Source organism: Callithrix jacchus, chromosome 12 (assembly GCF_049354715.1).
Source record: "Callithrix jacchus isolate 240 chromosome 12, calJac240_pri, whole genome shotgun sequence".
Lineage (NCBI taxonomy): Eukaryota > Metazoa > Chordata > Mammalia > Primates > Cebidae > Callithrix > Callithrix jacchus.
This window is the reverse complement of record NC_133513.1, coordinates 70683635-70708960: the sequence shown is the minus strand read 5'-3', so window position 1 is coordinate 70708960 and position 25326 is coordinate 70683635. Positions and strand designations below refer to the sequence as shown.

At 40.7% G+C, this 25326-nt stretch overlaps 1 protein-coding gene across 3 annotated transcripts in view; it reads right to left on the bottom strand.

The window, feature by feature from the left end:
* The window catches only part of MRLN (myoregulin), a 46515-nt gene that overhangs the window by 9094 nt on the left and 12095 nt on the right, over positions 1-25326 (bottom strand). The window contains exons 1-2 of one of the 3 annotated variants that reach the window (XM_054242215.2): positions 6798-6899; positions 4444-4693 (exon numbers count right to left, since the gene is read on the bottom strand). The exons of 1 other annotated variant lie outside the window; for it this stretch is intronic. In XM_054242215.2, the coding sequence (XP_054098190.1) occupies positions 4444-4452 (9 nt within the window). In that variant the 5' untranslated portion in view covers positions 4453-4693; positions 6798-6899. Of the gene's footprint in view, positions 1-4443; positions 4694-6797; positions 6900-25326 lie in introns of those variants that run through there. One more of the 3 variants, NM_001306221.1, reaches the window with a different exon arrangement.

Sequence of the window (25326 nt, the reverse complement as noted above, 5' to 3'; positions counted from 1 at the left end):
TTGTTAATTTATTCACATCAAAACAATCTGCCCTTTGTAAATGGGACATTGCCCAGATCACAACTGTGAGCTCACTATTTAACAACAAATTTCACTGGAAGTACAGTTTTTTTGAGATTGAGTTTCACTCTTGTTGCCCAGGCTAGAGTGCAATAGCGTGATTTCAGCTCACCACAATCTCTGTCTCCTGGGTTCAAGCTGTTCTCTTGCCTCAGCCTCCCAGGTAGCTGGGATTACAGGCATGTGCTACCATGCCAGGATAATTTTTGTATTTTTAGTAGAGACAGGGTTTCTCCATGTTGATCAAGCTGGTCTCGAATTCCCAGCCTCAGGTGATCGGCCCACCTGGGTCTCCCAAAGTGCTGGCTGGGATTATAGGCATGAGCCACCGTGCCTGGCCAAAAGTATAGTTTTTATTATTTATTTTATTATATTTTACTATCTATTTTATTCATATTTATTATTTGTTGTTAACCACTTGTCACCTATGGCAAACAAGTTTCTCCCATTGACTTCCTTAATATTAACTAAGCTGAGAAATAGTAAGAATGCCACCAAGACATGGTGTTCGAGAGATGGGTCTAGAATCAGACTGACAGAGTTTGAATCTCAAGTCTGCCACTGCGCATGAGACCTTAAACAAGTTACATTAACTCTGTGCCTCAGTTGGCAGTTCCAAAAAATGGTGATGATGGTACCTGCTTCTTGGGGTAATCTGAGAATTAAATGAGATAATACTTGTGCCTAAAAAGTAAACATTTAATAAGTGATGGTGTCTATTATTAATTACAGTCTAGCATATTACTGTTAGACAGTAGCCGTTGAATGAATCGTTCTCCTCAAATTCTCTTTAAGCATCTAAACAGGCAAAATTGTTCAACTCCTATTCATCCTTTAAGATTCAATGTCAACTCCTCTGTGATCCAATCTGACTTCCTTAGACAGAATGTATTTCCCACTTGTCTGTATCATGTTGCCAGGGAGCACACTGTATCATGGTTGTTTACATGCAATACCCCATAGTCCGTGCTGCCTTCCTAGAAGGTGGGGGATGGCCTTATTCATCCTGTATTCCAGTACCTCACAGTCTCTGACACTAATTAGTTCTCAATAAATACTGACTTGACTATAAGCTTTCTGGGAAGAATGAAAGTTCACTTTGTCCAAATGACAATTATAACAAGAAAAATATACATACTAAGTCTACTTTTCCCAGAAAATAATTTAAAAAATAAAATCCCAAAGTTGGGTGCCTGTAACTTGTCTCCCTAAGGAAAACATCTCCCTTTCCCAGAATGTTTATGTTCAAGAAAATTGTCTTTTAGAAACTTGAGAGATCATATGGGAATTATGTCTTACTAATGCTTTTCCTTTTGTTTTAGTTTTTTTGCTTGTAATTGGGGAAGCAAGTCAAGTTGTTGGAAGGCAAGAAAAACTTGGCACAGGAGTTGCAGGGTTTTAGAATGGAATGATCTGTTGGGCTGGTCATTGTTTCTACGGCATACTGGAGGTTCATCCTCACTGAACTCAAATTCGGGTAATTTGGGAAAATTTGGGCATATGCAATTGTAAATGGATTGTGTTCTGTAAGCTTCTAAAATTTGAGTTCAAGCTGCATTTTCTGAACTCATTAAGTTCCCTTCAATTCTGCCCAAATTTGAATTATATGCAAAAGGGAATTTAACACATATCCGCGATATTAACTTATCAATGACATGAGCCTTGTCTGATAGAAAGCTTGTATGAAAATTAAATAATGGCCTATGGCTCTATGTTTAAATGCTGGCAGGCATTATTCTTGAACCTTGTTTCCTGATTAAGACATTATTTCAAGGCAGTTATTCTCTTTCTAGCTAAGAAAAACAAGAATGGGGAAAGATTGAAAGTATTAAGGAAATGTTGGTATAGAAAAGATATTAGAGCTTTTGTAAACTTCTCATTTGACAAATAAGGCCCAGAGAAGTGAAGAGACTTGTCTGAGGTCACACAGCGACTTTTTCCAAAGCTAGTGCCACAGTTGACTCAGCAATGTTCTGACATTTATGATAGAACGGATTCTGCATTTCACCAGAGTTGGCTACGTGATCATCCTCCAACATCTTTCATTCGGGCCCATGTATAACCAGAGAGTCCAGAGCAAAGCGAATCACAAATGAAAAGTGAAAAATGTGGCAGGTCGGGGCCACAGGGTAAAGAATTTGACAAAGTGGACTTCGACTGAACACAGAAACATGTTTTTCACAGATGATCAGTCAGCAAGGTGGAGTGAGGAGACAGTACAGGCTTTGGACCAGATGGAACCGGTTTTAGATCCTGGCTCTCACCAGTATTAACTCTGCAACTTGGACAAAGCACCTAACCTCAGATGCTACCTTATCTGGAGAACAGAGAGAGTTAGTATCTGTCTTGTGGGGGGTTGAAAGGACTTTATTCATAACTAAAGTTCAGTGCCTTCTACACACACTTTGATTTTAATCTCATAAAACTTTATGAGGTAGAATATTCATACCACTATTATCTTACTCCAAAAGACGGACAACCAGAGAGGTTAAGTAAGTTGTCCAAGGTTACACATGTAGTAAAGAGGTGACCAAGGATTTTTATGGAGATTTGTTTGGCTCCAGTGCCCACTGCCTTAGCCACTGCAATATTGCAGGACTGGTAAAAATGTAATCCAAGAGGCCAGGTGTGGTGGCTCATGCCTGTAATCCCAGCACTTTGGGAGGCCAAGGCGGGCAGATCACCTGAGGTCAGGAGCTCGAGATCAGCCTGGCCAACATGCCAAAACCCTGTCCCTACTAAAAAAACAAAAATTAGCCGGGCATGGTGGTGTGCACCTTAGTCCCAGCTACTTGGGAGGCTGAGGCACAAGAACTGCTTTAACCTGGGGGGCAGAGGTTGCAGTGAGGCGAGATCATGCCACTGAACTCCAGCCTGAGTCTCAAAAAACAAAACAAAACAAGCAAACCAAAATGTAAGCCAAGAGCCCAGCATGCTGCCTGACACTTGATAAACAGCGCTTAGTTAAAGGAAGCATCAGATTCAGAAAGACAGCCATTTCCTTGCAGCCCAACCATGAAGAGGGATGGAGTGGCTGGCTTAGATGAGAGGAAACGAATAGCCCTTAGAGATGGAAAGCTCAGAGAAGCTGAGGCAGACACACAGACGCATGAGCAGCGGACGTCGGCCCACCTGGCAGCACTCCTGAGGGGCCCTCTGATCACCCACCCACCCCAGGTGGGAAAGCAGGTCTCAGACCCATCAGGAGCCACTGTGCTTCTCTTCCCTTCAACAAAACCTCTCATGCTCTCTCTCTCTCTCTTTTGAGACAGTTTCGCTCTTGTTGCCTGGGCTGGAGTGCAGTGGTGTGATCTCAGCTAACTGCAAACTCTGCCTCCTGGGTTCAAGCGATTCTCCTGCCTCAGCCTCCCGAGTAGCAGGGATTATAGGCATGTGCCACCACACTGGCTAATGTTTGTATTTTTAGTAGAGCCAGGGTTTCACCATATAGAACAGGCTGGTCTTAAATTCCTGACCTCAAATGATCCACCCGCCTCAGCCTCCCAAAGTGCTGGGATTACAGGCTTGAGCCACCATGACTGGCCCACTCAACTTCCTTTTTAGGTCAATGCTTGTTCAGTTTTGGCTTTCCCATTGATGGCCATGCCTCAAATGTTAGAAGTAAATGTTCTGTCTTAAAATGAACAATTTTTCTACATATGAACAAACATGACTTCTGCATCATCTACTATCAGGACTCTGAACACTGAAGTTTCTAGCTGCAAAATTCTTGCCCTAAACAGATCATACATTACCCCTAAGATGACATAAATTTACTCAGTTATGGGTACTGACCATTAAGAAATATGCTAGAACTGAAATAATCAAAATGTTAACAACCTTCACCCTGCCAAGTTTTCCAGCCCTCCTCATGTATTGCAGTTGTGATGCGCTTTTACAAAGCCTGATGAAATGTCCCGGGCCCTGGCTGGGGATCAGCTGTGTGAGGCTTCCTCAGAGAGCCCCAACAGAGTGGGGACAGTAGACACTTGTCCTTCTAGTGGTGTGAGGTTCAGGAATGGGGCTGAGGGAGGTTGTTTGTTAGGTTTGTGTTTTTTGACCTGCAGATCTCAGATATCCAAACAAGTGTCATTCCATTTGGAGATGGTGACTGGAGGCAAGTGGGGCAATCTCGGGACTTTTCTGAGTTCTCAAAAGCATTTGGCAAAACATTTTAAATGGCCTACTTGGCCTGCAATACATACTCCTTGGTATAAATTCACTGCTGGTAATGTTTTTATGTTTTTAGGTGCAGATTTCATTTCTGAAACAAACTGATTGTTCTTTGGAGTCAAGTTTAACTGAAAATAGATGGCTAGGTTGGAGAACAGAATTTCAAGTTTAAATGACAGACTATGACCAATTTTAGAGCAGAAATGATACCTCTAGCATTTTGCAGAGAGCTTAGAACAAAGTAAGTGTACAATAACTCTTTTTTTCTCCATAGGGTGGATGAGGTATGATTTTCAAGTGTTGCTCTTCTATGCTTCACAAAGTCATTACTTAGAAGATGATAGCTGGCCAGATGTTGTGGCTCATGCCTGTAATTCCAGCACTTTGCGAGGCCAAGGTGGTGGATCACTTGAACCCAGGAGTTTGAGGCCAGCTTGGGCAATATGGCAAAACCCTGTCTCTACCGAAAAAAAAAAGAAGAAAAAATTAGCTGGGCATGTTGGTGTACACCCGTAGTCCCAGGTACTTGGGAGGCTGAGGTGGAAGGATCACTTGAGTCCAGGAGATGGAAGTTGCAGTGAGGTAAAATTATACCACTGCACTCCAGCCTGGGAAACAGAGTGATATCATTGCTCAAAAAAAAAAAAAAAAAAAATAAGAGCTGGTCCCGGTTGTTCACGCCTGTAATCCCAGCACTTTGAGAGGCCAAGGTGGGTGGGTCACAGGTCAGGAGTTCAACACCAGCCTGGCCAATATAGTGTAACCCCGTATCTGCTACAAATACAAAAATTAGCTGGGTATGGTGGTGGGCCCCTGTCATCCCAGCTGCTGGGGAAGCTGAGGCAGGAGAATCACTACCCTACTTGGGAGGCAGAAGTTGCAGTGAGCTGAGATCAGGCCACTACACTCCAGCCTGGGCAGTGATACCCAAGGAGGACTGAACCATGAGCAAGCCCATTCCGACTTTTATACATTCCACATTAGGTTAGCACATGGTGTGTTGCACAGGGTAGAAATTAAACATATATTTGCACAATTAAAGTTTATAGAGGAAAACAAAAATCCAATCATATCTCCTGAGTTACAGGGCAACACTTTGGAAAACAGATATTGAGACAACTCTCTTTCTGTCTTATCCAAACACACAGAATCTGATATAGCAAGGACGGAAATCAGTCCTTTGGAAACATGGAAAGACAGCTAAAAGAAATATTTTAGAATGCTGATTACAATAGAACAGATAAGTTTATGTAAGTAACAGTTTACATTTTGAAGTGGTTTGGGAGGTTTCCCATCATCATTGATCTTAGCTGTAGACTTAATGTCTTGATTGCTAACAACATAGCATCCTCCAATCCACCTGTCCTCAGAATTTGCATGGCTTACACTATCTAAAAATGAAGTTATTAAAAGCAGTAAAAGTCAAATATTGCCTCTACAGTTTAAATTCAGGTTTCCCATCAAAAACCACACTTGGAGGCTCTGGATTTAAATTGGAAACAAATGAGAGATAATTAGGAAGATTCAGGAAAAACTCAAAGAAGCAATTTATAAATGTGTTAAAATAACTGTCACTGTCACTATACTTGGCTGCTTAGATACACTGAGTAATCCCCACCATGTTGTAAAAGAGACTGTGATTCTCATTTTTCAAATGAGCAAACTGAGGCTCAGAGTAGTTGAGTACTTGCTTAGGATCACACAGCTTGTACGTGGTCCAAGCCAGGGCACAACAACAAGCCCACATCTGCCTCCTCCCAATTCACTGTAATGCCTCCCTTACACATTTTATTTAGAAGCCTGGTGTACATGTTCAAGAATTAAATATACATAAGCAAAGCAGAAAGCTATATTAGTCTATGGTCTTGAAGAAGGATTGGAATGTCAGGTTTCAGCTCTGCTGAAGAGAACCAAACAGGGCATTGGCCTTTCTGGGCCTCAGGGTCCCCCCTTTCTAGACAGAAAAACACAGTGACCTACTTTGAAGGACTCTCAGGAGCAACCGTTATAAAGAAGGCTGCAAAGACAAAGCTTTTAGCTAAAAATCAAGGAAGCAATGAACCCATGGAACGAGACAAGTATCCTCTCTGATCCAAACCTAGAACAAGGGATAAAAAGACCAAAAGTGCCCAGGTCTCCTGTCCAACTCCTGTCTCCTCCCCCTTATCTTCCACATATACTTTTCATATGTGAAAGTTCTCTTTGAAATCACTGGAGTTCTATTTGGAGAAGAAATACAAGGAGACAGGAGGTCAAGCTGCAGCCACAAGGCTTGGTCAAGTAATTGATGTATCACTAATCCTTTACTTCTCCTCCTGCCTTTATTTAACCAAAAGAAAATGAAAGGAGTAGAAATCTAATTCATTAATCTCTCTTTATAATCAGCCTTATAAAAAGCACAGATGTGTTGCGGGGAATAGGAAACAGGCTTTGTGAGTCTTAGTGAATTTTAACCTAGTACATTCTCCCTAGTATATTCTCAGAAGCACAGAAGAGTCACGCTAAACTTTCCTCCAACATCAACATCTTAAAATGCTATATTAAAAAAACACACACACACTTACTGTTCAGGGTTTCAATAAGCGAAGTCCAAAGTCAAGGGAATGATCTCTCTCTTTTATGAAAAACACCATATGGTCTTGGTGGATCAGGAGGCTCACTGGTCTGTTATTAATAACTGGCTTAGAGCTTTATGATGAAACATGAGCCAGAATGTCACAGGAGGAGGCAAGTGGAAAGACATTGACAGGCACAGGTGGAATAAATTATAAAAAGATACACTTATGCCCACACAGGAACTCAAAGAACCCATGAGAAGGAGATCAGTTCCTCTACAATCAATAGACCTTTATGTCAAATGTTTGAAGAGTTAAACAACCAACAAAAATATCCCGAATGTCAAAAAATACCATGACTATACTATGCTTGGCTCTTCTGAACAATTCTTTTCCATGGACATCTGAATATATTTTTAAATTTATACATAAAATGTACATCTATTGTTTACATGTTGTTTACATTAACTCCTCAATTTTAGAAATATGTCAATAAATAGATTTTGAAATGTACATTATCAACATTTTAAAGTTATTTTTACCTGTGAGCATATCATATCAGCTGTCCTCCCTTAGAGATCCCAAAACAATTCCTGGAAATGTATAGGTATATGTTGGGGTTGGAGGCTGGATCTTGAGATTGTATCATACATAAAAAGAAACCTGTAGAATTGATGTGGTCAGAACAGAGATGTAATTATCACCTGGCTCTGGTTTGCAGTGGCTCTCCTCTTTTGAAAACTTCTATTTCAAAACCTTCCAAATTCTGTGCCGCCCCCTCCTCCCCAACAAATGATACCAAATTGTTTATACTATTAACAGTATGTCTTTATACCTAATTACCTTAAACACGGGCTCTGTCTGAAGTATTAAAAGAAACTGACAATTATGTGGCTGGGAGTGGTGCTTCATGCCTGTAATACCAGCACTCAAAAGTTTGAGACCAGCCTGGGCAGCACAGTGAAACCCAGTATCTACAAACAAATACAGAAAATTAGCCAGGTGTGGTGGTGCATGCCTATAGTCCCAGCTACTCAGAAGCCTGAGGTAGGAGGTTCACTTGAATCCAGTAGACAGAGGTTGCAGTGAGCCAAGATCATGCCATGACACTCTAGCCTAGGTAACAGAGCAAGACTCTGTCTCAAAAAATAAAAAAAAACCTGACAGTTAGAGAAAAGTTATTGAAATATATAAAGATACATTACTTATCTCTGCATGGAGCTATGCTTGTTAAATTGCTTCTTCTTCTTTTTTAAATAGAGACAGGTACTCACTCTGTCACCCAGGCTGAAGTACAGTATCATGATCATAGCTCACTGCAGCTTTGAACTCCTGACTTTAAGCAATCTTTTTTTTTTTTTTTGTATAAGCCTCCTAAACATCAATACCAAAGCACAGTGATTTGGAGCATTATCTGCCAAAGGATTTAAAATTATAAATCTTTATTACCTTGAGTTAATATAGTAGAACATTTTAAACATGCAGAGAATTTGTAAGTTGTAAAAAAATTCTATTTTGCTGACTATAAAATTGTATTTCAAAGTTAAACCATTAGACTATTGAATTAACAGTGAGGGACGCCTTTAAACAATCTTCCCACCTCAGCCTCTTGAGTAGCTGGAACCACAGGTATGTGCCACTGGACCCAGCTAAATTTTTCTTTTCTTCATTTTTTGTAGAGATGAGGTCTTGCTATGCTCCCAGTCTGGTCTTGAATCCTGGACTCAAGTGCTCCTTCTGCCTCCACCTCCCAATGTTATGGAATTACCACCGTGAGCCACTGCATGCAGCCAATTGCTTCATTCTTAAGATTCCAGCTACTTGTCACCCTGGCTCAGACCTAGCAACTGGTCTTTTGTCAAACTAAACCTTTTTTCAGCTAAATGCTGTGATGGGTAAGGGTGGACACCTCACTACAAATTTCACACAGTGGTGAGTTATTCTACTGAGGCAACTGTGAAAAAGAGAAACTAATATGCTAGTGATAACCAGTTTAATAGATGGGAGAGAAGGAGTGGAATAGGTATAGGGCCTTTCTTTTTTTTCCATTCTCTGATCAATTCTAAAATTTTGAGTATTCACTGAATATGTGTATTTTTATTTATAGAACATATGCATGTACTATTGTAAATATGTCATTTACATAATAAAATACAAATACAATTTCTTTTTTTTTTTTTTTTTACAATTTCTTTTTTGTAATGTTATCAGGAAAGAGCTTGAGTACAAATACAATTTCCTTTTTGAAATTATTTTTATTTATTTATTTTTTAAGATGGGGTTTCACCCTGTTGGTCAGGCTGGTCTTGAACTCCCGACCTCAGGTGATCCACCCGCCTTGGCCTCCAAAGTGCTTGGATTACAGGCGTGAGCCTCCACACCTGGCACAAATACAATTTCTAAAAGAAGAAATGTAAAAATAAAGACATTCTAATGTTTTCTTACACACCTCTAGTGGTCTATCTTTACTGGTCCCTGGGGCATGGACACTCCACTCAGCAGCTGACTGATGAGTGTTAAGAACACTAGGCCCACTATTAGCTGTTCTGGATTGAACTGCATCCACTAGAGATATTTTCAAGCTCAAATCCTTAGTATCCGTGAATGTGACCCTATTTGGAAATAGGGACTTGCTGATGTAATCAAGATGAGATCATGCTGGATTCGGGTGGGCCCTAATCCAATGACCCAAGTTCTTGTAAGAAGCAGGAAATAGGGACATAGTCAGACACACAGGGAGACATCATGTAACAAAGGAAACAGATACTGGAGTGATGTGTCTGCAAGCCAAGGAATAGCAAGGACTATATATATAGGAAACCACCAGAGAAGCAAGTTAGAGGCAAAGAAAGACCCTTCCCAGAGCCTTCAGAGGGGCCATGGTCCTGCTGACACCTTGATCTTGGTTTTCTAGTCTCCAGAACCGACACAATAAATTCCTGTTGTTTTAAGCCACCTTGTTGGTGGTAAAATTGAGCTTCGAATACTTTAAAAAGTATTTTTATAAAAAACGAATGCAAATGTTTTAAGAATTCAAATTCATAAAATTTAGGTAACTCTTTTTTTAAAAAAGGACTACTTTAATATTTGTCTTTTGATAGAAAGAGTTGTCTTCTGTGTTCTCCAAGTTCAGCAAAATACAGGCATATATTTGTATTCTATTTGGGCTTATTCTTCTGGAACTTGGACAGCTTTACTGATTGAATAAACTAGTATTATGTTTCCTAGATGTTTAAGATGATGAAAAAACTTTAACAATAATTATGTTTTGTGGTATGTCAGCTTGAAGACAGTCTCCAAGATCTTTTGGTAACTTGAAACTTATGCTAGCTTAAGTTGATTAATGGACAGTTATTAAATACCTACATCATTTCTAATAATATAAAATATTGAAATATTAATCGCTAGGCATAATTTTAAGGCCCTATGTACTTTGCCACATTGAGAAGTTGTATTATAAGGACATCTAAGCTATAAAACATTGTAAAGTGTATATTCATGGCCAGGTGCGGTGGCTCACGCCTGTAATCCAAGCACTTTGGAGGCCAAAGCGGGTGGATCACCTGAGGTCGGGAGTTCAAGACCAGCCTGACCAACATGGTGAAACCCCGTCTTTTAAAAAAAAAAAAGTGTATATTCATAAGTTTTGCTACAAAATTGTAGTGTCTGACAGCTCACAGCTATCTACTTCATAGCTATCTCTGTTAAATAAATAGAAGTTAAAAAGTCATGACTGATTTTTTTTGTGAATGAGATTCTCTGAAAAAGGTAATTGCAGAGAAGAATAACTTTTAAGCAACGTACTCAGGATGTGTTTTTGTTAAGGGAAAGGAGCATAGTTTTGTCTTACAGTAAAATGACTGACTGTTCCAGAATGATGAAGAAGAATAGGCAGCACAAAATTAAATGTGTAGAAACCTGTAGCAGGTGCACAGGAAGGGAATTTTATTTGCTGTAGTTGAAAATGGCTAAGGTTGAAGAGAACAGATCCAAGATGGCCGACCACTAACAGCTCAGGATTGTAGCTCCCAGTGAAAGCTCAGAGAACGAGACGACGCCACATCATTAGACGAATTTTCGTCACTCACCGATTAGCCGACTCCCAGTGGAGGAGCCCCACGGGTCGCCAGCGCGACTCTTGTGGCCGCTGCAGTGGTTTTGCCGGCGTCTCGGCGCAGCAGCTCTTCACGCAGAGCCAACGGGACCGCTTCCCCTACTGACCAGAGTTTGGAGCTCCAGGAAGTCAGAGCCGCTTGTTGCGGACTCAAGAGGGAAGCCAGACCAGAGATTCCCGGGCAGAAGAGCACCATCAGTCTTACTGCTGCTATTTAGGCTGCCACAGTGGGTGGCTCGGATCCCAGCACTGGGAATCAATAAGTCGGACGTCGACTCAGAAAACTAGTTAGAAAGGCGGGTCATCTACAATGAAGGGAAAAAAACAGCCTAAGAAGGCCGAGTCTACTCAAAATCAGAACCCATCAGCAACGGAACAAGCCCTGATGGAAAAGGACTCATCAGCAACGGAACAAGCCCTGATGGAAAAGGACTCATCAGCAACGGAACAAGCCCTGATGGAAAAGGACTGTGTTCCATTATCTGAAGTAGGCTTTAAAAGGTGGATGATAAGAAACTTCTGGGAGTTAAAGGAACTTGTTCTAACCCAATGTAAAGAAACTAAGAACTTGGAAAAAAGGTTCGATGAAATGTTGAAAAGAATAGACAATATAGAGAGGAATACAAATGAACTTATGGAGTTGAAAAATACAACACGAGAACTGAGTGAAATATGTACAAGCTTAAACAGCCGAATGGATCAAGCAGAAGAAAGGGTATTAGAGGTCGAAGACCAACTTAACGAAACAAAACGACAAGACAAGAATAGAGAAAAAAGGATAAAAAGGAATGAGCAAAGTCTCCAAGAAATATGGGACTATGTGAAAAGACCTAATATACGCTTGATTGGTGTACCTGAATGTGACGGAGAGAATGAAGTCAAGCTGGAAAATACTCTCCAGGACATTATCCAGGAAAATTTTCCTAATTTAGCAAAGCAGGACACTATTCAACCCCAGGCAATACAGAGAACACCACAAAGATATTCCTCAAGAAGACCAACCCCAAGGCACATAATCGTTAGATTCACCAAGATCGAAACGAAGGAGAAAATATTAAGGGCAGCCAGAGAGAAAGATCAAGTTACCCATAAAGGTAAGCCTATTAGGCTTACAGCAGATCTCTCAACGGAAACCCTACAAGCTAGAAGAGAGTGGGGGCCAATATTCAATATACTTAAAGAACAAAACTTTCAGCCCAGAATTTCATATCCTGCCAATTTAAGCTTTATATTTGAAGGAAAAATAAAATCTTTTAGGAACAAGCAAGTACTCAGAGATTTTATTACCACCAGGCCTGCTTTACAAGAACTTCTAAAAGAAGCATTATACACAGAAAGGAACAACCAGTATGATCCTTTCTAAAAATACACCAAAAAGTAAAGAGCGTTAACATAAAGAAGAATTTTTATCAACAAAAGGACAAAATAGCCAGTTAATATCAAATGGCAGCAACCCTAAAGTTAAATCAACCAAATCTCCCAATCAAAAGATACAGACAAAATCCAACGGTATATCCAAAGATATACATAGACTCAAAATAAAGGGTTGGGGAAAAAAAAAAAAAAAAAAAACAAAACGTACCAACCAAATGGAGAGCAAAAATAAATAAATAAAAAGCAGGAGTTGCAATTTTCACATTTGACAAAATAGATTTCAAAGCTATAAGGATACAAGGGTAAAAGGATTAATGTAACAATAAGAGATCTTAACACCCAGATACATAAGACACATAGATTTAGATTCAACGAGACAACAAATTGATAACGATATCCAGGATTTGAACTCAGAGCCAGAACAAATAAACACAATAGAGGTCTCCATTTTAAACACATAAAATATGCATTAACCACTTTAAACACTCAAAATATTGATCGGCCATTATTGAAACCCATATTAGGAATGAAGTAATATTCCTTTTTCCCCCTTTTTCTTTTTTTCCCCTTCTTTTTCTCTTTAAAAAAAAAAAAAAAATCGTTAGATTCACCAAGATCGAAAAAAAAAAAAAAAAAAAAAAAAATTAGCCAGGTGTGGTGATAGGCACCTGTAATCCCACTTAGAAGGCTGAGGTAGGAGAATCATTGAACCCGGGAGGTGAAGGTTAAAAAAAAAAAAAAAAAAAGAAAATGGCTAAGGTTTAGTGACTTTATTTATAAAATTTTTCTTGAAAAGAGCCTTGATATCAAATATCATGCTAACAGAAATTAAAACTGCTTTTCTCTCTGTTAAATGACAAAATTTTAATGAATTATTTATGTACTTTTTTTTTTTTTTTTTTTTTTTTTGAGACGGAGTTTCGCTCTTGTTACCTACTCTGGAGTGCAATGGTGCGATCTCGGCTCACCGCAACCTCCGCCTCCTGGGTTCAGGCAATTCTCCTGCTTCAGCCTCCTGAGTAGCTGGGATTACAGGCATGCGCCACCATGCCCAGCTAATTCTTTGTATTTTTAGTAGAGACGGGGTTTCACCATGTTGGTCAGGCTGGTCTTGAACTCCCCACCTCAGGTGATCCGCCCGCCTTGGCCTCCAAAGTGCTTGGATTACAGGCGTGAGCCCCCACGCCCAGCCTTTTTTTTTTTTTTTTTTTTTATGTACTTCTTAAGAGGTTGTTAAGACTTTACCTTCTGAGAAATCTACCTGAAAGGCAAGGATTCCGTTTTATCAGAATGATTTTCTGTGCTTTACGTTGAGTTTTTCATGTTTTCGATTACTTAAATGAACAAAGTCTTCTCACTCTTGAAAGAACTAAGATTCTTTACAACTCTGTTACCGCCTATGTTTTTTTAAAAACTTTTCAGGCCGGGAGCGGTGGCTCAAGCCTGTAATCCCAGCACTTTGGGAGGCTGAGGCGGGTGGATCACGAGGTCAACAGATCGAGACCATCCTGGTCACATGGTGAAACCCCGTCTCTACTAAAAAAAATACAAAAAATTAGCTGGGCATGGTGGCGCGTGCCTGTAATCCCAGCTACTCGGGAGGCTGAGGCAGGAGAATTGCCTGAACCCAGGAGGCGGAGGTTGCGGTGAGCCGAGATCGCGCCATTGCACTCCAGCCTGGGTAACAAGAGCGAAACTCCGTCTCAAAAACAAACAAAAAAAAACTTTTCTACTGTCCCTTTGATTTTAAATTCACTGCTTTATTTTAAATGCCACAGAAACAACCAGATTTCCTTGTCAATTGCATTAGTTTTGTAATGAACTAATCAGATCTTTCACTTTTGAAAAATTATCATTAATAAATTAACTATAGTCATTTTCAGTCTCTTGGCATCTAGAGATAGCTTTTTGTTTGTTTGTTTGTTTTACTTTGATTCTTCCCTGAAAGCACTTGCAAATCAGCCATACACCTGAGTGCTTTGACCAACAGTCTTAGAGCACCACAGAAAAAGACCATGCTGAGTACTCATGGGCACAGGCTTATGAGGGTATTGCTTAAATAGGCTGGGGCCCATGCCATTGGACCATCTAGGATTTATGGCATTTTCATTAAGAAGTTAACAAGTTCATGAGGTTACTAATCCAAGATGGAACAGAGCAAGAATAAGCCTGAGCAAAATGAGGAGGAATCATTTGGGTTTTGTTTGGAATGCTGCTAATACTTTAACTTTCTATTTTCTGGATATGAGGGCTACTTTCTCTTTACGCTATTATCTAAAAAAAATGTAGACTAACAAAAACAAAACATTTAACTTTTTCTTCCTGTTTCCTCCAGAATTCGGAGACTTTTATTGAATATTCTTATTTCCATGGCAATATAGTTATTTGCATAGGTTAAATAAGAATCTATTCTCCTTATTAAGAGGAAGTAATTGAAAACATTACTTATACAACAAAGCTTATTCTGAATAAGGCTTTGTTCAGAATGTTGTATCTGAGAATGAATCAAGATATGGCCAATAAGCCTTAAAGGAACTGAGGCTGACTTTACAGGGTTGGCTTATGGGGTTCTCAGCCTTGCAGAGGAATAAGATTCTTTTCCTAGTGGGCCAAGGAAACTGAGACTATTTGAGTGACCTTGATAAGAGAGGAATTTGCTTAAATCTATGATTAATGTAGGTAAAATCTGATGGTGAATCTTGGCGTGGCTTGGCTTCTTAACCTCAAGAGGTTTGAGTTTGTTTGTTTTTTAAATACTCTTTCAGAAGAATCAAGCCTCAAGAGGTTTTTAAAGGTCCATTTTGAATATCCTTATGAAATCTTCCATAAAGCAAACCTTAAAGGGCCAATATGTTAAATCACCATTCTTGCTGCATATGTTAAAATAATTAGGTCAAATTTAATGATGTCGAGTTTATTTTTTGACCAAGAATAAACCTTCTTTGAGATTATTTTATGTATTTATTTAATTTTTTTAAGAGCTAGGGTCTGGCTCTGTGGTCAAGGCTGGAGTGCAGTGGTAAAATCATAACTCACTGCAGCCTTGAACTTCTGGGCTCAAGCAATCCTCCTGCCTCAACCTCCCAAGTAGTTAGGACTACAGGAGCATGACACTATGGACAGCTAATTTTTTATTTTTTTTTTGTAGAGACAGAGTCTTGCTCTGTTGCCCAGGCTGGTTTTGAATTCCTGGCCCCAAGCAATCCTTCTACCTTGGCCACCCAAAGTGCTGGGATTACAGGTGTGAGCCACTGTGTCTGGTCCTTTGAGATTATTTTGGTCAAAGGGGAAAGTATCTGTGGAGAGAATTTTTGTGTTTCAGTGGAAAACTATAGCACATCCTGGTGGGTTACCAGATTCTGGTCCTGTTCATTGTTTTCAAACTAGTTTGAACCTCTTGTAAATTGCAGGCAACTGACAGATACGAAAAACAAAGTTTGTTACTACCTGTAAATTGTACTAGATCTTGTCATCTTGTACATATTGTCAAACCTTAGCAAATTTTAACTCTTCTTTTTCTCTAATATCAGTCTACAGCCTTCAAATTAATATTTCCAATTTTTATCTTTCCCTCTGTCTTGGCATCACCAATAATTGAATCCTGACAATCCAGATTAAAATTTGTAAAGCCAGATCCTTACTGAAACTCGAAGTTGCCTTGTAGCTGCCCACTTCCTTCAGCACCTGAGGAAGCACTGTGCCTTAAAGCTCGGATGACTTGATACGTATCTTGAAATACTCATCACTGAGGCAGACTATGGAGGGGCCAGTTTCTCCCTGGAAAAGGCACTCTTTGAGCCTCAAAGGAAGTATAATAAAATGTTCAGGTTACAAATGCCTTTACGTGAGAGGGAACCAAGACCGTGGACAACATTGCCAAGAACATTGACATATTAGCTTCGACAAACTCAATGAGCAGTGTCATATGACCCAAAGCTTTTTGTCCACTGACCTCTTGGAATCTGCTGGACTGGATAGCCTCAGGATCTGACTCCTGGCTCCTTACTTTATTATAACCTTTTATATTAATATTTGTCTTTTTCATTTTACTCATCTCCCCTTATAGGATGATCAGCAAGACACTAAAACAATTCACCTTTACTACTACCTCTCAACAGATGCTTCAGCTGCTTTTGCAGGATTAACACAAACAAGAGTCTTCAGGGGATTATCTCTTAGACCCTGTTTCTCCTCACTCAGGAGATTCACTATCAACAATTTCAGTTGTTCATTGCTAAATAATATTTATTAATATTGAATCAAAGGAGATAATGATAATGTTGAGGGCTTTTTAAAAAAAATTTTTAATTGTAGTGAAAGACACATAACATTAAATTTACTATCAAAACCTTTTTTTTGGACAAAGACTCACTCTGTCTCCAGGCTGGAGTGTAGTAGCATGATTTTGGCTCACTGTAACCTCTGCCTCCCAGGTTCAAGCAATTCTTCTCCCTCAGCCTCCTGAGAGCTGGAAATACAGCAGTGTACCACCACGCAGGCCAAATCTTTTTTTTTTTCTTTTTGTATTTTCAGTCAAGACGGGGTTTCACCAAGTTGGCCAGGCATGGTGAAACTCAAACTCCTGACCTCAAGTGATCTGCCCACCTCAGCTTCTCAAAGTTCTGGGATTACAGGCATGAGCCACCATGCTCTCGGCCTATCTAAACCTTTTTTTTTTTTCCGGACAGAACCTTTATTGCTGAACATAAAACACCTGCCTGGGAGGCCTGGCCAGTGGCCTCTTAACTGGGCTCAAGACCTGCATGGAGAGGGCTGGGGGGGCCTCAGGGCCACTGCTGCCAATGACAGTGGAGAACAGGCCTGGAGGCCACCCCTGCCTGGCACCCCAGAGGGTGGGGGATAGGGTATCTAAACCGTTTTTTAAAAATTTCTTCTTGGGTCAAACCCTGTTCAACAAACCATTTTTAAGTGTACAGTTTAGTAGTGTTAAATACATTCACATTTTTGTGCACATTGTTGCACAAAGTCTCCAGAAAGCTTTTCATTTTTCAAAACTGAAACTCTGTATTAATTAAACAACTCCCCACACGCTCCCTGCCAGGTCCAGGCAACCAATATTCTACATTCTGTTTCTATGAATGTGGCTACTTCAGCTACCTCATATAAGTGGAATCATACAATATTTGTCATGTTGTGACTGGTATATTTCACTTAGTATGATGTCCTCAAGATGCATTCAAGATGTAGCATGTGTCTGAATTCCTTTCCTTTTTAAGGCTGAATACTATTTCATTGAACGCATCTGCCACATTGTTTATGCATTCATCCATAAACGGATGACAGTGTTGAACTCTGCCTGAGCCCTGTGCTCCTAGAAAACAGCACTTGGGAAATCCTCCTTCCTTTTATCCTTCCAACCAGCTTGCTGCAAAGAACTACTCTTCCCCATGCCACTTAGGTAAGACTTGTGAATGCCCCCTTGCTTACTTAGGGACAAGGCCAGACACAAATCCTCCAAGTTTTGTTTCATAAATGATTACCCAAATTGTTTGTCCCCACTCACCAATGTGGACAAAATGCCCACTAATAAGACTGGACCAAACTTCACCTAGACTTCTCCCCTCCCCACAAGCTCCTGAACTTTGACCCATCTTCAGCCTGAGCCAGAATATGGAGCAGCCGCCCTTCATGATCACACATCCGAGGTCTCTCTTGAGACTCTTGCAGATCTTGTGGTCAGTGTGTTGCCCTCTTACAATCGTCCCCTCCTTCTACTGCAATAGTCTTTTCAAAAAAAAAAAAAACTCTGTGTTTCTTGGTCTGAATGGTTTCATTTGACTGGGATTGGTGAGAAAGTGCTGAGAGGTGCGCTAGATGTGAACCTGGAGGACCCCGGGGTCTGGTTCCAGCATGTAAACAGAAAATAATGTTTTTTCTTTTTTTGAGATGGAGTCTCATTCACTCTGCCGCCTAAGCTGGAGTGCAGTGGTGTGATCTTGGCTCACTGCAACCTCCACCTCCTGGGTTCAAGTGATTCTCCTGCCTCAGCCTCCCAAGTAGCTGGGACTACAGGTATGCACCACCATGCCCAACTAAATTTTGTATTTTTAGTAGAGGTGAGGTTTCACCATGTTGGCCAGGCTTTCTGGAACTCCTGACCTCAGTTGATCTGCCTGCCTCAGCCTTCCAAAGTGCTGGGATTATAGACATGAACCACCGCACCAGAAAAGAATTTTTTTAGTCCCATTTTCAGGTAAGAGGATGGAGAAAGAAGCCTAAAGGCTGTGACATCACCAGCGGCAGCTCTGGGAATCCAGGTGCTGTCTCTGATCTGGTAAAAAGTGTTCTTTGCAGCACAAACATGCCCAACCCTGCTAAATGTTTGTGGATGGTGAAAAACATTCTCCAGTGTTCTAAGAAAAGGAAACGGATCCAAGAATGAAAGAAAGTAAATGGAATATCCGGAGCTTCAGGGAACATTTTCCAGTCTGTGGAAGTGAACAAAGACCACCCAAATGAGAACAAGCAAAGGCTTTTTATTCAGAACCTGCTTAGCGAGGGAGTCAGCCAACATCATTTGCATCTGGTAGAGATGCAAAGACAGGTAGAGGAATGGGAATGACTTATAGTGGGGGCGAGAATAAAAAGACTTCAGGCTGCTGGTGTGGGGAAGCTGTGGGCAGCTAAGCAGCATCCTATGTAGTGGCTTAGGGATGCATATTTGCTTTATTTGGTTGGTCCTAAACTGGAAGCCCATGCAAAAACTAGGAAAGCTGTCAGTTATTAATCAAGTTATGGCTGTTTGGGGAAGATTACTACAGGGGTTATTATTTGGCTTCCTACATTCATTGACTTCCTGGATTGGTTACCATTTCCAGCAATTCTGGAGGTGCACCAGAATGTAAGAGCAACCCCGGGAGCCAGGTGAGAAGACTGACAGAAGGAGAGGATGATGCTGGGGCCAAGTTCTGAAAGGAGGAGTAAGAATTGGCAAAGGAGTCTACTGGAGAAGGCATTCCAGGCAGAGCTCTCAGCAGGAGCAAAACTACGGCAAGGGCGCCCAGTGAATCCGGCTGGGGTGAGAGTGAAATGCAGCTGGCCATTGCTGGAGGATACAGAATAAGGCACAAGTGGCCAGAGACAAGACTGTCAGAATAAGCAGGGATATATAGAAGTTTCATATCCTGCTTCATCACTTAGCAGTTTAACTCCAAGCAAGTTACTTATCCTCTCTATGCCTCAGTCCTCACCTGTAAAATGGAGATTATAATAGTAATCCTTATATAAAGTAGTTGCAGGGATTGAGTTAACATGTGTGAAACATTGAGAAGTGCACAAAGTAAGAATTATGAAAGTTCTTGCTATTTTTACATAATGTCAAAGACTTCATCCTATAGGCAAGATGGGTCTGACGCTTCTAAGCAAAAGCGAGATGCAATCAGCTTTAGTTTAGAAAGATTTGTAGGCCAGGCTTTAGTTTAGAAAGATTTGTAGGCCTGTAATCTCAGCACTTTGGGAGACTGAGGTAGGTGGATCACTTCAGGTCAGGAGTTCAAGACCAGCCTGGCCAACATGGTGAAACGCCATCTCTACTAAAAATAAAAAATTAGCCGGGCATGGTGGCAGGTGCCTGTAATCCCAGCTACTCAGGAGGCTGAAGCAGGAGAATCACTTGAACCCAGGAGGCAGAGGTTGCAGTGAGCTGAAACTGCACCACTGCACTCCATCCTGGGCGACAGAGTAAGACTTCCTCTCTCAAAAAAAAAAAAAAGAAAAAAATTTGTGGAAGAGGGGTTGGTGGGGCAGGACTCAAGGCCAGAAAAGCAGCTGAGAAATTATTTATTTTTTATACAAATCCAATGATCGCTGGGCATGGTGGCTCATGCCTGTAATCCAAGCACTTTGGAGGCCAAGGCGGGTGGATCACCTGAGGTTGGGAGTTCAAGACTAGCCTGACCAACATGGTGAAACCCCGTCTTAAAAAAAACAAAAAACAAATCCAATGATCAATATGAACCAAACTGACCTGGGGTCAGGGAGAGAGGACAGGGTTAAGCAGTACTTCGCAGGTAAAATTGGCAAGAGTTCATGACTGGCTGGAGTTGGGTGGGGAGAGACTGCAAAAAAGTCCAGGACACCACCAGGACTCCTAGTTTAGGTGATTTGGGTGGATAAGAAACAGAAAAACAAGAAGTTTGTGAGCATCTCCTATGTGCCAGGCACAGAGCAAGACTTTTGACAAGAGGTGTGGAGGAGGAACTGATCCAGGACCACAGCAGGCAGGTGGCCAAAGGACACTTGAAACTCCGCCTCTCGAAGCCCAGTTCATGCACTTTCCAACACACCCACTGCAATCTGAGAATGGTAATAAGTTCTTATTTCCTTAGTTTTGATGTAATATGCACTATGCAGACTTCGATACTTAGCCTCATTTTTGTTGCTGGAGACAGATCTCTCACTTTATTTCTTTTTTCTTTTTCTTTTCTTTCTTTCTTTTTTTTTTTTTTTGAGACAGTTTCACTCTTGTTGCCTGGGCTGGACTGCAATGGCATGATCTCTGTTCACTGCAACCTCCACCTCCCAGGTTCAAGCGATTCTCCTGCCTCAGCCTCCTGAGTAGCTGGGATTACAGGTGTCCACCACCACGCCCGGCTAATTTTTTTGTATTTTTAGTAGAGATGGGGTTTCACTATTTTGGCCAGTCTGATCTCAAACTCCTGACCTTGTGATCCGTCCGCCTCAGCCTCCCAAAGTGCTGGGATTACAGGCATGAGCCACCGTACCTGGCCACTTTCTTTCTTTTTTTTTTCTCCCCTCCCCTCCCCTCTACTTTATTTCTTAAATTACAAAAGAGTGTTGTTGTTAAAAACTGCCATTGAACATTGGAAATAAAAAAAAATCCATGAAATTATGGGTTAAGGCAGTTTTTCAAGTATTATCCCCAAAATTTTAAGAAGCTGATTTTGGTTTTTGCCATTAAGCAGAACCTGGCCTGATAAATGTAAATTGAAAGAAGTAGTCCATGCAACTAGCAAGAAATATAGATGATTCCTTAAACAACAAAGTTCAAGAACCCTCACATTCCCTCCTCATGAGCCCAATACCCCGTTAAGTTCATCAGAGCAGCAGAAGGAAGCTTTCATCAGACTTCAGGCTCGGCACATCCTTTGGCAATGTTAGAGTCAGCAAGAACCTCTTTGTTTTTCCTTAGCAGAATAGCTAGGATCTCACATGAGGGAATTTTGTTTTAGGACAGGAGACTGGCTTATTTCAGAAAGATTTATCCAAAGTGAGGCAACTAGCAATATGTAACTAAAGGACTATGCTTCAGCAATAATATTTGTCAGGAAACTAACTTCCTCTCCTTAATCAGCCTAATAGTTTTTAAAGAGATGAGAATGTCTTTGGGATGGTGGGGGTCATGGGGAAGAAGTGACAGAGAACAGTCATCTTAGGGTGTTGCCAATGTCTCTGTCCTGTCTGATTCAATTTTGGCCTAGTTGCAATTCTGGGCAAATGGGAGGAAGTGGTGTGGCCAATCCAGGTGAGTACCTCGGAGGTGGATAGTACCGCTCAGTTCTGGAGACTGACAGTATATCATCACATGGTCAAAGCACGAACTTCATAAGAATAAAGCACAGGAGTAATTCCTAATAAACACGGGCTCCAAAATATAGTATATAACTCAGAAAAATTCTGAATGATAATATTCCATATTTTAGCTGCAGCATTTACACACCACTACTGCCAAGAAAACTAAGTCAGTTTTGAAGACTGCAGTGGTCTTTTAAAATTGCATTTTCAGACAATGAGCATTGAAAAAGAAAAACAGAGCTATGACAAGCTAAGTTGACTTCTATCACCAGAATTTAATATTGTGACAATCTTAGTGCAGTGAAACCATTGAATATAGGAATATTTAATAACAATTCTCATATTTTGAGGGCTTAACTTGTTCTAATCTCCATTCTAAGAGCTTCACACAGAGTAACACATTCATCCTCTTACAAGTCTATGAGAAAAAAGAAAAAAACTACTCAGAGTGGTTATGCAATCTATTTAAGGATATGGGTGTCAGAGCCACTATTGGAATCCAGATACCCTAGACCCAGGTCTTAAAGTATACAGAGTAGTTACAGCAAAAGCATATATTTCAGTGATAAATTGTTTAAAAAAGAAAAGAGCCACACCTAGTATCAACTGAGCTGTCTGATCACTTTGTAGCTAGATTTGACAGGAGGGTAAATCCTAGAGTAATGAAATTCTTGGTAATTTATTAACCTGTAGAGATCAAAATGGATGAGTTCCATCCCTCTTTATAGGCTGGATTTCCTTTAGAGCCACTGACAGGCTGATCCAGCCTTATAGATCAGAGGTCCCCAACTCCCGGGCTGCAGACCAGTACTGATCTGTAGCCTGTTAGGAACCAGGCCACACAGCAGGAGGTGAGCAGTGGCGAGTGAGCATTACTCCCTGAGCTCTGCCTCCTGTCAGATGAGCAGCAACATTAAATTCTCATAGGAGCATGAACCCTATTGTGAACTAGGCATATGAAGGATCTAGGCTGTGCGATCCTTATGAGAATCTAATGCCTGATGATCTGAGGTGAAAGTTTCATCTCTAAACCATCTCCCCATCCCTACCCTTTGCTCATATGGAAAAATAGTCTTCCATGAAACTGATCCCTGGGGCCAAAAAGGTTGGGGATCACTATTCCAGATAAGTCATTTATCATGCAAAACCAAAAATTCATTTCAGGGTTTGGGCTTATAGACACGTCAAACCTGGCTCAGAATTCAAAATGTGAGCAATTTCTCCCTAGCCTTTGAAGGAACTCTCATAGTATAAAGAATGCTAATAACAAAGAACCTTCACTTTGTCTGAATGGCAATTAAATAAATTTAACAATTGAGGATCTTAATGCCAATTTAAGGCACTTGTTTTCCTAAAGCATACAGAAAGTGACATAAAATAGTACTTGATTTTTAATTGCTTTAACACATAAAAATCACTACGTTTTAAATCAAAGCTGTTACAATTCCCATTTCAGTAAATCATCTTGGATAGCTGAGTCAAACTATTTCTGTTTCTTTAGAATCAAGGATATTGAGTACCTCTTTTCAGATGGGAAAATAGAACAGGAAGGCAGGATTCATCAGATTCAAGAACATGGCTGGAAATCTGGGCATCAGGAGAGACTGATGAAACCTTTCTGGTTCCCTGGGTCTAACATAGACCCTAATCCAATCAGATCAACAAATTCAGCCCTTGTAGACAGTTAGGAGAAGAGTAGAGAAGATTGGAGGCTTCCTTCCTTCTACCTTTCTCTACTTTTAGCTCTATTAAACCATTTTAATAGACTAAAGCTGTAATGACCCCCTTAGAGAAGGAGCTCAGAACATCAGAAATGTGCTGCCCACATCCATGTAGCCATTTACAAAATTTTAAAATTACTATTCTTAAGTACTGACCTAGGCCTAGTGAGACAAGGAAGCTACTGAAATTGGTCAAGTAGGACATTAAACACATCTCAGAGCCACACCATCAAAGGACTGACCGCTTATTCTATATCGCACCTTGATTTATGCGCAGCCATGCTGCTCAACCTGGGGTTATACATTGCATAACCTGAACACCTTCTGCAGTGAGTTACAAATGTCCAGAACAGAGAAAGCCCTGAATTTTTAAAAGCACCCAAGTCCAGGCACAGTGGTTCACACTTGTAATTCCAGCATTTTGGGAGGCTGAGGGAGGTGGATTACCTGAGGTCAGGAGTTTGAGACCAGTCTGACCAATATGGTGACACTCTGTCTCTATTGAAAGTACAAAAATTAGCTGGGTGCGGTGGTGGGTGCCAGCTACTCAGGAGACTGAGGCAGGAGAATCACTTGAACCCAGGAGGTAGAAGTAGCAGTGAGCCAAGATTGTGCTACTGCACTCCAACCTGGGGGACAGAGCAAGACTCCATCTCAAAAAAAAAAAAAAAAAAAAAAAAGCACCCAAAAGCTGAATCTTATATTTTTCACACACACGAAAAGGAAAAACTGCAGTAAAATAAAGCCTAAAGGACTTCTTCTTCTGGATCTAGTTCTTCAGGCCCTACACACTCATAGATATCTTACTCTGATATTTGGCTAAATGTAGATTATTTCTTCAGAAACCTCAGTACTGATGTCACTTCATCAGGATTCACAAGTTATGTGAATTCACCCCAACCTTCTTCTGGTCCTAGAGGGCAATGAGGTCAACTCAAAACATAATGACAGCAGTATCACACTCCAGCTAAAAAGTTAGAACCCCACAGGACAACTGCAGGCAGCGGTCTTTCCAAAACATAAGGGAAGCCCCTACATGCCAGCCCTGTTATCTGTGGAAAAGTGTAGACAGAAACAAAAAGGGAATAAAGGAGAGAACATTCTTTTGGTTTCAAACTAACCAGCATGTCAGTCACTCCAAACAAGTTGCCCAGGGCCCACAAACTTCAGTTCGGTTCCGAACAATTCCTTCAATTCCTTGCTATGTTTCTCATTTTGGAGGATGGTGCATAAAATACCATTGCCTGCTGGCAAAATTCGTAATTTCTATGGTAGCATCTCTAGCACTTTTTCTAACACTCCCTTCTTCCTTCCCATCTTTAAGAAATCTATTGATTCCCAACCTAAATGTCCATCAATGGTAGACTAGATAAAGAAAATGTGCTACATATACACCGTGGACTACTCTGCAGCCATAAAAAAGAACGAGATCAGGTCCTTTGCAGGAACATGGATATAACTGGAGGCCATTTTCCTCAGTGAACTAATGCAGGAACAGAAAATTAAATACCACGTGTTCTCACTGAAAGGGGGGAGCTAAGTGATAAGAATACATGGACTCATAGAAGGGAACAACAGACACTGGGGTCTGTCAGAGGGTAGAGGGTGGGGGGAAGGAAGAGGGTGTGAAAAAATAATGTATGCTAGGCTTAATACTGGGCTGATGAAATAATATGTATAACAAACCACTCTGACCTGAGTTTACCTAGTTTACCTATAAAACCAACCTGCACATACACCCTTGAACTTAAAATTAAAAACAAAAACTCTATTG